At 57.8% G+C, this 12185-nt stretch overlaps 1 protein-coding gene across 6 annotated transcripts in view; it reads left to right on the top strand.

Annotated features, from left to right (window-relative positions):
- LOC105487201 (zinc finger RNA binding protein 2) overlaps positions 1-10737 on the top strand; it is a 61472-nt gene extending 50735 nt beyond the window's left edge. For 4 of the 6 annotated variants that reach the window (XM_071086982.1, XM_071086984.1, XM_071086980.1 and 1 more), the window contains exons 14-19: positions 249-387; positions 3790-3887; positions 4292-4387; positions 6346-6457; positions 7527-7624; positions 8661-10737. In XM_071086982.1, coding sequence (XP_070943083.1) covers positions 249-387; positions 3790-3887; positions 4292-4387; positions 6346-6457; positions 7527-7624; positions 8661-8837 — 720 coding nt within the window. In that variant the 3' untranslated portion in view covers positions 8838-10737. Of the gene's footprint in view, positions 1-248; positions 3513-3789; positions 3888-4291; positions 4388-6345; positions 6458-7526; positions 7625-8660 lie in introns of those variants that run through there. The other 2 variants (XM_071086983.1, XR_011617598.1) reach the window with 2 other exon arrangements.
- The last annotated feature ends 1448 nt before the right edge of the window (positions 10738-12185 follow it).

The raw sequence follows: 12185 nt of genomic DNA, 5'->3' as shown, positions 1-12185 counted from the left end.
TATGGAGGCTCCTTATATCACAGGGTCTGTTGTCTGTACATATCTCTACATGTGTGTGCTCCTGGAGGGCTGCAGCTGTGTCTTGGTCACTTGGAGGTTTCAGACACAGGGCACAGGGCCTGGCACCCAGGCAGCAAGTGTGGGAGACCTGACAGGATTAACTTACACACACCAACCACATCCTGGCTGATTTACACATGAATCTGGGCTGCAGTAAGGTGGCCTTGTGTTGTATTTATCCCTCCCAGATGGTGACCGAGGATGAGTATGAGGTCTCCTCTGACCCTGAAGCCAACATTGTCATCTCCTCCTGCGAGGAGCCCAGGATGCAGGTCACCGTATCCATCACCTCACCCCTGATGCGAGAGGACCCCTCCACAGACCCAGGTGCGGCCCAGCCCTTCCTTCCAACCACTGTCCCCCACACGCTTCCTGAGGGCACTCCCCACACCCAGGCCTGGGGCAGTGTCCGCCTCTGCGCTGAGCAGAAAATGCCACAGCAGCCACACTCCAGCACTGCTGTCCCCCCGAGGATTCCATGGGTCACACAAGAGCTGGGTCTCCGGGCAGCAGAGGAGGCGAGTCGGTGACAGCGTCAGACGGGCTTAGAGCCTGGCTGCAGGGGCCGTGCTCGGGCAAGTGACACTGTGTCCCCTCCCTTGCCCTGACCCAGGGCTGGCACCTGCTTCTCCGGCCCTGGCGACACCAGCCCCAGCGGCAATAGACAGGTCTGAGCCATTTCCCCCGGGTCACAGTAGAAGCTCAGTTTGACTCTGTCCGTCAGTCACCGAGGTCCCAGTACCACTGATTAGGAACCTGGGGGATTGGGGGGCTTAAAGCCAGACCTGCCAGGCCTGGGAGGGTGGGTGAGGGGCTGGGCCAGGCTGGGGGCAGCGAGGGTCTTGGCCAGCAGCCACAGCAGAGGCAGCCATTGGTAACACACTGCACGTCTTTGCTCCCGAAGTCTCAGCCAGCTGTGGAATCTTCCAGAACAGTCTCTAGGGCAGTTTTCCAAACTCTATCATCTTTCACCCCCTTTATAATCTTTTTTGGTCATAACTGAGGGCCATGACCTACCGAGGTTTCTCTTTCCATCGATTTGGTATTTTTTGTTGGTTTGTTTTTTGAAACAGAGTCTTGCTCTGTCGCCCAGGCTGGAGTCCAGTGGCGCGATCTTGGCTCACTGCAACCTCCGCCACCTGGGTTCCAGCGGCTCTCCTGCCTCAGCCCCCGAGTAGCTAGGACTACCGGTGTGCGCCACCACACCCAGTTAATTTTTTTGTATTTTTAGTAGAGATGGGGTTTCACCAGGTTGGCCAGGTTGGTCTCGAACTCCTGACCTCAGGTGATCCGCCCACCTCAGCCTCCCAAAGTGCTGGGATTACAGGCGTGAGCCACCGCGCCCGGCCTAATTTGTTTTTTAAAGCTTCAATTTTTTGTTTGTTTTTTTTTTTTAAGAAGAGCCTTTGAATCATTAAATGGAAAGCCACGATTGGTCCTCGCAAATAGTCATCTGAAAACTAAGTACAGTGTGGCGAAGAGAGTGGCTTTCAGCGCTAGCGGAAGGCTCTGACACAAATGCGGAGGCTGGGGAGTGGCGCCGTGGTGGGGGCGGGTTAAGGGTTGGCGGCCATTAGACAGCGGCTCTTTCCTGGCTTGGGTGGGTGATGAAGTGAGCGGAAATCCTGTGAGGACCGATCAGCGACCGAAGACCCGTGAGCCACCCCCCAGGAAACTGCACTTCCTGTCGGCCTTTTCCTGCCCCCGCTTCCCCTCCCCAGGCCCAGCGTGGTGGGTGGGAGGTGAGCTTCTAAAACTCCCTTTCTAGGTCGGGCACAGCGGCCCACCTCTCTAATCCCAGCACTTTTGGAGGTCGAAGTGGGAGGATCGCTTGAGCCCAGAAACTCGAGACCAGCCTGGGCAGCGTAGTGAGACCCCATTTCTAAAAAAAAAAAAAAAATTTGGCCAGGCGCAGTGGCTCACACCTGTAATCCCAGCACTTTGGGAGGCCGACGCTGGCAGATCACCTGAGGTCAGGGGTTCGAGACCAGCCTGACCAACATGGTGAAACCCTATCACTACTAAAATTACAAAACTTAGCTGGGCATGGTAGCACATGCCTGTAGTCCCAGCTACTCAGGAGGTTGAGGCAGAATTGCTTGAATCCAAGAGGCGGAGGTTGCAGTGAGCCAAGATTGCACCACTGCACTCTAGCCTGGGAGACAGAGCAAGACTCCGTCAAAAAAAAACCCAAAAAAACCCAAAACCGTTCCTCATATACACCTCTGCCATTTCCCTCTCTGCCCCAAAGGAGTCATTTCCCTGACAGATCAGCGGGGATGGTTGTGAACCAGTGGGAAACCTGGGCACCATCCCCTGACCTAAATGAACCAGGCCCTCCCACAGTGTTGTATATAATGAAATAAGAAAAATATCCTGTTTTGGTTTTTGGTGTGTCACTGTAGTCCAGGCTGGAGCGCAGTGGTGCAGTCATAGCTCACTGCAGCCTCGACCTCCCGGGCTCCAGCAGTCCTCTCGCCTCAGCCTCCCCATTGGCTGGGACCACAGGTGTGTGCCATCATGCCCGGCTAATTTTATTTTTTGTGGAGACAGGGTCTCGCCATGTTGCCCAGGCTGATCTCAAACTCCTGGGCTCAAACAGTCCTCTTGCCTCAGCCTCCCAAAGTGCTGGGATTCTAGGAATGAACTACTGTTTTCCAGTTGAGAAAAATATTCTTTTTTTTCTTTCTTTTTTTTTTTTTTTGAGATACAGTCTCACTCTGTTGCACAGGCTGGAGTGCAGTGGCACGATATTGGCTCACTGCAACTTCCACCTCCTGAGTCCAAGCTATTCTCCTGCCTCAGCCTCCCGAGGAGCTGGGATTACAGGCGTGCGCCACCATGCCCAGCTAATCTTTGTATTTTTAGTAGAGGCAGGGTTTCGACATGTTGACCAGCCTGGTCTTGAACTCCTGACCTCATGATCCGCCCCCCCTTGGCCTCCCAAAGTTGCTGGGATTACAGGTGTGAGCCACCACGCCCAACTGAGAAAAATATTCTTGAAGGAAAATAATAACCCGGGACGGAAAAGGGACCCACATCTCTCCCAGACTCTGGGGCCATTGTCGTCAACAACAGGACGTGTTGAAATCTGACCCACTTTCTCCCTTTTCATGATGCATGTGGAAGTTTCTAGAAATCTGGCTTAATTCCTAGTTTCCCATCTTCACCCTCATCGGCTAAGCGAGAGCGTCAGGGCTGAAATCCCTCAGTAGCAACAGGTAAGCTCAGAACTTCCCAGATGATGAGCTTTTCCAGGAACGGTTTGTCTGGTCCTCACTGTGTCTTAGCAGGACAATCTGGGAGGAACCCTCATTCCCCAGATGGATAAAACGAGGCCTAAAGGATTGAGACCGGGCGCAGTGGCTCACGCCTGTAATCCCAGCACTCTGGAAGGCTGAGGTGGGAGGATCACCTGAGGTCAAGAGTTCAAGACCAGCCTGGCCAACATGGTGAAACCCCATTTCTACTAAAAATGCAACAATTAGCCAGATGTGGTGGCGGGCACCTGTAATCTCAGCTACTTGGGAGGCTGAGGCAGGAGAATCACTTGAACCCAGGAAATGGAGGTTGCAGTGAGCCAAGATCGTGCCACTGCACTCCAGCCTGGGTGACAGAGTGAAACTGTGTCTCAGAAAGGATTGAGGGGCCCAAACCGAGCCCCTCACCCCGTCGGCAGCAGAGCGGGATAAGGTGCTTTCCCCGCACACCTTGAGGTTTTTCTTCTAGAAGGCGTGGAGAAGCCTCAGGCTGACCCAGGTGATGTCCTGAGCTCCGAGAAGTGCCTCGAGTCCCTGGCCGCCCTCCGTCATGCCCGGTGGTTTCAGGTCAGGGGGGCAGGGGTGGAGCAGGGGGAGAGGGGTGACTTTGAGGAACGTGTCTCAGAGGCACCAGCCTGAGCCGGCGTGGCTGCCTCAGCCTCATGGGCTCCCAGCGCAGACCAGGACGCCCTCCATCAGCTTCCTGGCTGACAACCAACGCTGGCTCCTGGCTGATGGGGTCAGGAAACGTGGAAGGAGTGGGTGCTGTCCTGGGGGTGGGGACGCTGCCGTCCCGTGGCCACTCAATGGCCTGGTGGCACCGGACTCATCTGGAAGTGGACTCTGCTTCCACTTGCCACCTTCGAGGCCGCCAGGGCTCCCCATTGTCCTCCCCGGGGTTCATGCTCACGACGCCACACCATGTGGCTGTGTGAGCCCCCAAAAGTGAACCGTGTGCTTCTCCCCCGAAGGCTCGAGCCAGCAGCCTGCAGCCATGCGTGATCGTCATCAGGGTCCTGAGGGACCTCTGCCGGCGTGTGCCCACCTGGGCAGCCCTTCCAGCCTGGGTAAGGCAGTGCCTGGCGGCCCAGCCCTCCACTGGGACCCCCGAGGGGCTCCGTGGCCGTGACAGGCCCAGGTCGAGAGACAAACGCTTTCCCGTGAAGGAGCCGGCGGGAGACGTAGCACTCAAGAGAGGCCGTGGGAGTCCCTGAGGTCCCCTGGGCAGGGGAGACGGCCCTCTCCACAGCCTCATTTGACTACCATTATTCAAAACCCAGAACCTCGCATGAAAATGCGGGACCGGCCAGGGAAATGTGCGGTGTCTGCCCGACTTCGTGGCAGCAGGGCAGAGGGGCCCAGGCAGAGGGGCCCAGGCAGAGGGGCCCAGGCAGAGGGGCGGAAGCCGGACTCCCCATCCTGGCTGCACACCGGCTCTGGGTGACCCAGCCCAGACCCACCTGCTTTGGAGAGGAGACCCCCTGTGGCTCTAACACCACCCCCCGCCTATCCTGGTAGAAAGAGGAGGGAGAAGAAGCAGCAGAACCCCCCCCACACAAGGTTCATGGAGCAGGCCCCAAGCCCATGCCCCCCACAGACACCCCAGGAACCCATCCAGTCCCCAGACCTTCTCCACCAGCCACAAGCCAGCCAGCCACACCCAGCCTCCTCCCCTGCCCTGTGGGTGTCCCCCATCCCACCCTGCAGTGGCGTCCCCCATCCTGTGCTGCAGTGGTGTCCCCCCATCCCACACTGGAGTGGTGTCCCCCATGCCACGCTGCAGTGGTGTCCCCCATCCCACACTGCAGTGATGTCTTGCCTGTGGTCCCCGCCACTGGGCCCGTGTCCTTCATCCACACCCACCCACTGCCCAGCGTCCAGAATGCAGCGTGGTACAGAGGCTGTTTGTTTTGGTAGAGATTAAGTCTCTTTTTTACTTTTATTTTTGTAGTCATTTTTTTGAGACAGTCTCGCTCTGCCGCCCAGGCTGGAGTGCAGTGGCGTGATCTGGGCTCACTGCAAGCTCCGCCTCCTGGGTTCACACCATTCTCCTGCCTCAGCCTCCCGAGTAGCTGGGACTACAGGCGCCCGCCACAATGCCCGGCTAATTTTTTGCATTTTTAGTAGAGACGGGGTTTCACCGTGTTAGCCAGGATGGTCTCGATCTCCTGACCTCGTGATCCGCCCGCCTCGGCCTCCCAAAGTGCTGGGATTACATAATTTTTGTATTTTTAGTAGAGATGGGGTCTGGCCATGTTGGCCAGGCTGATCATGAACTCCTGACCTCGTGATGCGCCCGCCTCAGCCTCCCAAAGTGCTGGGATTACAGGCGTGAGCCACCGCGCCCGGCCTTTCACACCCATTGTTTAGGGGAAACGTCTTCTCCACTCCTGGGAGGAGGTCACAGCAGCCAGCTCCGTGCTGGGTGACCAGCGTGCGGCTGTCCCGACGTGCAGAAAACCTGTGTTCCCTGAGACCTGTTTTCCGGCTGTGGCTGAAGAGGTGGCCACACAGTGCCGTGGAGGCCAGCATTGCCCCATCCCCTCCTGCCCTCGGGAGTTGGCCACACGGGGACGTGGTGGGGTAGGGCGGCTCCTTCCCCTCAGCTGAGGCGGGCCCCACGCGGCAGACAGTGCGCGTGACACTGGTGTGTGATGTTACTGTGGACCAACTGGGGAAACTGAAACTCGGAGGGATGGAGAAACCAGCCCATATGGGAGGCTGAGGCAGGAGAATCACCTGAACCCGGGAGGCGGAGGTTGCAGTGAGCCGAGACTGCGCCACTGCACTCCAGCCTGGGCGACAGAGCAAGACTCTGCTCTCAAAAAAAAAAAAAAGAAACCAGCCCGTGGCCATGCCAGGAGGTGGCAGAGCCACGCCACGGGCCGCCCTCCTCGGCGGAAGTTCAGTGGGTGGTGGGAGTTAGAGAAAGAGCCGAGGGGGCCTCCTATCCCAGGGACCTCCCGGGCAGACAGGGGCTGCGGCACCCCCAAAAGCACAGCAGCCGCTCTTCTGTCCCCACCAGGCCATGGAGCTGCTGGTGGAGAAGGCTGTGAGCAGTGCGGCGGGGCCCCTGGGCCCTGGGGACGCGGTCAGGCGAGTCCTGGAGTGCGTGGCCACAGGGACACTCCTGACAGGTCAGTCGCCGGGCCGGAGGGCCCAGAAGGTGGGCAGCAAACCCATGGCCGTGGTACAAACAGCTGGGGTCACAGACACAGAGGAAGTGTCCAGCCCAGGCACGAGAGCGGCCCACGACACACACATGCTCCCAGCAGGAAGGCAGACAGGGCCCCGGCCATGGAGGACACCACCCTGCACGCAGGGCACAGACACACAGGTCCCCGAAGGGAGGTCTCAGCCTCCACCCAGGAGACAACGGTTATGTTATCTGGTGGCCACGCCCGCCGGCGGCGGCACAGAGCCACCCCGGCACAGAGCCACCCCGGCGCCTGTCCTCCAAAGATTATCCAGAGGGAACAGCCAGGAGCTCAGATGACAGGGGGCGCAGAGTTGCCCAGCACAGTGCGTTCTACACCAGCAGAGGGAAGAGAACGCGGCAGGACACACTCGTGTGAGAGGGTGGCGGTCAGATACGGAAAAGGGTGTTTTTGAGTCCTTTTTAGTGACATAGGATATCAAGTGAAAAGGGAGCATAAAGCTTTGGGCCCGTTGCCTGAGCCATTATGTAAAGCACACGTGTAGGCACGCACACGCACAGGCACACACGTGGACATGAGTGCACGTACAGGCATGCACGGACATACTTGCACATACGGGCACACACAGACATGAATGCATGCACAGACACACACGGACATGCATGCACACAGATGCACACACGGCACACATGCACATACACCCGTGGGCACACACGTGCACAGATGGACACGCATGGGCACATGGGCGCACATGGGCCCACATGGACACACACATCAGCATACATGTGCATATGCATGGGTGCACACAGGCACACACACACAAAGCCCAGGAGGTGCTGGCAGCCCAACGGGCTTTGAGGGGCTGGGAGGACTCCCCCATGAGCCCGGTGAAACCCTGACCTGCTGAGAGAGGCCTGAGGGTCAGAGGCTGCAAGTATAGCCCTCTGCACGGGCCCCTGGGGCCCCATGGTGTCGAGGGACGGCCCTGTCACCGTCTTTCATGAGGGCATTCTTGCCTTCTTTGCTGTTCCCACTCCCCCTCACAAAGATGGGCCTGGACTCCAGGATCCCTGCGAGAGAGACCAGACAGACGCCCTTGAGCCCATGACCCTCCAAGAGCGGGAAGACGTGACCGCCAGCGCCCAGGTAGGAGGGCCAAGTCCACGGCAGGGGTGACACCCAGGTCCCAGCTCCAGCTTGCAGCTGTGCAGTGTTCCCCGAAATGGCCCAGGTTCCACCTTCTCTCCCTCCCACTGAGATGTACAGGAACAGGAGGGTGGCCTGTAGGTGGCAGGACCGTGCATGGGGACAGGGCCAGCCTGGCATGGTGGCATGGGGCTGGCAGCTCAGAGCCAAAGCCACCACTGCAACGAGGCCCAGACCTCAAGTCTCACGGGCAGGGACTGTCTTCCCTCCACATCGCTGACCATGGTCCTAGAAGCCCAGCTGTAGCCGGCAGCTCGGCCTGTCCAGCCCTCACCTGTGGTTTCCTTGTTTGCAAATTTGTTTATAAGAAAAATCTCCCAGCAGCACGAAAACCAAACCACAGCGGGTCTGACGTTTCTGAATTTTGCTTTTAAAGGGATCAGTGAAATGGCTCGCGGTGCAGGATGTGGGGTCCTGCAGTGAGGTGGAAAGAGCTGGTGGTCAGTGGAGTGGGGGGCCTCCTGGGACAGTCCTTGCAGTCAGCTAGCACCAAGCGAAAATTCCTCAGGCCCTGCGGTGGCCCAAGCTCAGCAGTCATAAGAAGCCGTGTCGGCCAGGCCGGGTGGCTCGCACCTGTCATCCCAGCACTTTGGGAGGCCGAGGCGGGCGGATCACAAGGTCAGGAGTTCGAGACCAGCCTGGCCAACATAGTGAAACCCTGTCTCTACTAAAAATACAAAATTAGCCAGATGTGGTGGCACATGCCTGTAATCCCACCTACTTGGGAGGCTGAGGCAGGAGAATCACTTGAACCCGGGAGGCGGAGGTTGCAATGAGCTGAGATTGCGCCACTGAACTCCAGCCTGGGTAACAGAGCAAACTCTGTCTCCAAAAAAAAAGGTAGGGGGAGTGTCTCGAGGGACACAGGATAGGCCTGGCCCATCTGCTAGTGGCTACAGATGCCAGCCCCTCTGTGTCCTCAGCACTCGGGGAGCAGGGTGGGCGGGGGTCCTGATGGGCTGTATGTGCCCCGCAGCACGCCCTGAGAATGCTGGCCTTCCGGCAGACCCACAAGGTCCTGGGCATGGATCTCCTGCCACCCAGACACCGGCTTGGGGCCCGCTTCCGGAAGAGGCAGCGGGGACCTGGCGAGGCCGAGGAGGGCCCAGGGGAGAAGAAGCGGGGCCAGCGGGATGGAGAGGGGCTCGTGTGAGCCACCTGCCTCCCCAGCCTGCGGGCCTTCGCATCCCTGCACTCCTGGACGTGTGCCCACTGACCAATGGCAGCATCATCCCTGACGTTGGACGACGGTCATTTCCTTTTGAGTAACGCTCTGTAGGTTTCTTTTAAAACACTTGTGCTTCAGGCCGGGCACCATGGCTCATGCCTTTAATCCCAGCACTTTGGGAGGCTGAGTTGCTTGAGCCTGAGAGTTCAAGGCCAGCCTAGATGACAGAGTGAGACCCCCATCTCTCCAAAATATTTTTAAAAATCAGCTTGGCGTGGTTGGTGGCCAGGCGCAGTGATTCATGCCTGTAATCCCAGCACTTTGAGAGGCCGAGGTGGGCAGATCACCTGAGGTCAGGAGTCCAAGACCAGCCTGGCCAACATGGCGAAACCCTGTCTCTAGTAAAAAAAAAAAAAAAAAAAAACACAGATTAGCCTGGAGTGTTGGTGTGTACCTGTAGTCCCAGCTACTTAGTAGGGAGGCTGAGTCTGGAGGATTCCTTGAGGCCAGGAGGGCAGTGAGCTGTGATTGCACCATGGCACTCCAGCCTGGGGAACAGAAGAAGACCTTGTCACTTAAAAGAAATTTTTTTTAACATTTGTGCTTAAATTGTTAGAGAAATGACACCATCCAGCCCCGGGAGCAGCACCCCCTCCTGGAGGGCCTGGTCCCCCACTGCCAGGTGGGCCAGCAGTATAGCAAGCAGATTCTAAACTGGGGAGTTTCTTGCTGACTCTAACTTCACCTTGTTTAGGAAGGGGTGAATTTAAAATACCTCCTTTGGGCCGGGCGTGGTGGCACATGCCTACAATCCCAGCACTTCGGAATCCAAGCTTGGTGGATCGCTTGAGCCGAGGAGTTTGAGATCAGTCTGGGCAATATGGTGACACCCTATCTTTACAAACAATTAGCCAGATGTGGTGGCCCAAGCCTGTAGTCCCAGCTACTCAGGAGGCTGAGGCTGTAGGATCCCTTGAGCCCAGGAGGTCGAGGTTGCAGTGAGTCGAGATTGCACTACTGAACTCCAGCCTGGGTTACAGAGCGAGACCCTTTCTCAAACAAACAAACAAACAAACAAACTTTCTTTGGATGCTTCTGCGGCATGGATTTGAAATCAGGCCCTGTTCTGGGGCCCTACCACGTGTGCAGGACAAGCCCAGGGGAGCACCCAGCTGGCATCCCCGCGTCCCCAGCCCAGCCTGCTCCAAACAGACACTTCCACAACCGGGGTGTCAGCAGGGCCTGAGCCAGGCTTGTCCCCTGTTGGGAGGGCCACAGGGCCAGGTGGACACAGCCGACGGGCGATGAGGATCCTGGCTGGGCCTCCCCCCGGAACAGCTGTGCCCGACAGTCAGACCCGGAGCCCAGAGGCACCCCCACCTGCCCTAAGCCCTGTACCACTGAGTGCCTTTCACAGAGAAAACCTGCTCTGCCATGTGTCGCTGAGGCCTGGAGTTTAGCTTTCATCCTTCCTCCCTCCCTCCCTGATGTACGCCTCGGCTGGCCCTGAGGCAGGGGGTCCCCAAATACCCCCTTGTGGGAGCAGGGCCCAGGACCCGTGCCTGGGGGACCCGGGGAGGTGCCGCCGTCCTATGGATGCTGGCTATGGTGGGCAGGCGCCTCCTGGCACTGATGGATGTGAGGGTACCCCCTTCTGAGCCCCCACCCCAACCTGTTCAAACCTCCCGCTTGGTCAGTTTTTATGGCCAGCTGCCCAGTGGCATTGAATGAGAAGAGTCCACCTTTGGGCATATGTGGGCTCCAGCCACTGGCTTGGTTTTGTTTCTCCGTGTTTGAAGGACAGCCTGCGTGTGGCTCTTTCCCAATGTCTTTGTAGAGCTACCTGGAAACTGGGAGGCGGGGGAAATAAAGGAAATCATTTGTCTTCCGTGTGAGCCGTGCCGTCCTTCCCGTGGGATGTAGGTGACCCCAAATGCTGGCCTCTTCACCTCCTTCTCAGGGCCCTGGGTGGGGGTCTCCCAGAAACTGCAGCCTGAATGTGGACTGGGAGGGTCCCAAGGGGCTGGCACCGCTCAGTGGCTGCTCCCCAAGGCATGGGCATCCTCAGGCTGTCCCCTCACAAGGGTCCCCTGGGAACACAGACACACCGGCTGAGAATCACCCGTCCCAACGTCTCCCATAACCCAGCTCTCTGCCTCGGTCCTTGAGGGTTCCCCTGGCCCCATCCTAGAGACACACAGTGAGATGCTCCGGAGGCTCCCTGAGGGCTTCCTGGAGGAGGAGGTAACTACGCTGAGTTTGGAAGAGATGGCTCTGCCCACAGAGTACTTCCCCCGCCACGTTCCCAAACCCTCAGAAGGCAGGCGGAGGGTGTTCAGATGCTAAGGCCTGGTCACAGTGGAAGAGTTTCGTGACAGCTTCCGGCCCACAGGACTTCCCTGGCAGTGTTTGTCGGGGCAGGTGGGGAGCAGAGTGGGGAGGAGGCAGATGCAGGGTGGGGGCGGCGGGACAGGAGTGGCAGGGGCTGGGTGTGGAGGGACTGCTGTTTCATGCCTAGACCAAAGGAAGGGGGTGGGGAGCCACCAAGGGGTCCCCTTCTAGTAGGGATTATCTGTCAGCAACAGGAATTGCTGGTTTAGCCTCCCCGGAGGGCAGGCTGCCTCTAGGCCACTGGCCTCTTCCACCTCACACCCTCTCTCCTGCTTTCCACTCTATTCCAAATTTCTTGGGAACTTCACCTCCCTTCCTACACACTCTGTCCACACACAGCGCCTCTCTTCATCAGCATCGCGGCAGCAGCATGGCCATTTACTCAGGGCCCAAGATGATGGCCACCACCACCAGGGAGCCCTCCCGGATTCCTCTGTGCTCCCGGCCAATCCATGAGGAGGATATCTTGTCAATTCCAGTTCCACTTTTTTTTTTTTTTTTTTTTTGAGACAGGGTCTCACTCTGTCACCCAGGCTGGAGTGCAGCAGCTCGATCTCAGCTCACTGCAACCTCCGCCTCCTGAGTTCCAGCAATCCTCCCACCTCAGCCTCCCGAGTAGCTGGGACTACAGGCCTGCATCACCACGCCCAGCTAATTTTTTGTATTTTTAGTAGAGACAGGGTTTCACTATGTTGGCCAGACTGGTCTCAAACTCCTGACCTCAGGTGATCTGCCTGCCTCAGCCTCCCAAAGTGCTGGGATTATAGGCGTGAGCCACCGCGCCTGGCCTGTTCCTTGAATTTAAACCATGCATCTTTGAAACGATTTGGTATGTGTCTTCCCCTTTAGAATGTGAATTCTCTGCCTGTCAGGAAGCCTGTTACCACCAATTGGATCGTCATTGTATTCCCAGATCTTGGATCGTCATTGTATTCCCAGATC

The sequence above is a fragment of the Macaca nemestrina genome, chromosome 20 (genome assembly GCF_043159975.1).
Source record: "Macaca nemestrina isolate mMacNem1 chromosome 20, mMacNem.hap1, whole genome shotgun sequence".
In the NCBI taxonomy this organism is placed as follows: Eukaryota; Metazoa; Chordata; class Mammalia; order Primates; family Cercopithecidae; genus Macaca; species Macaca nemestrina.
The sequence above is the reverse complement of the archived record's forward strand: the minus strand, read 5'-3'. Positions and strand labels throughout refer to the sequence as shown.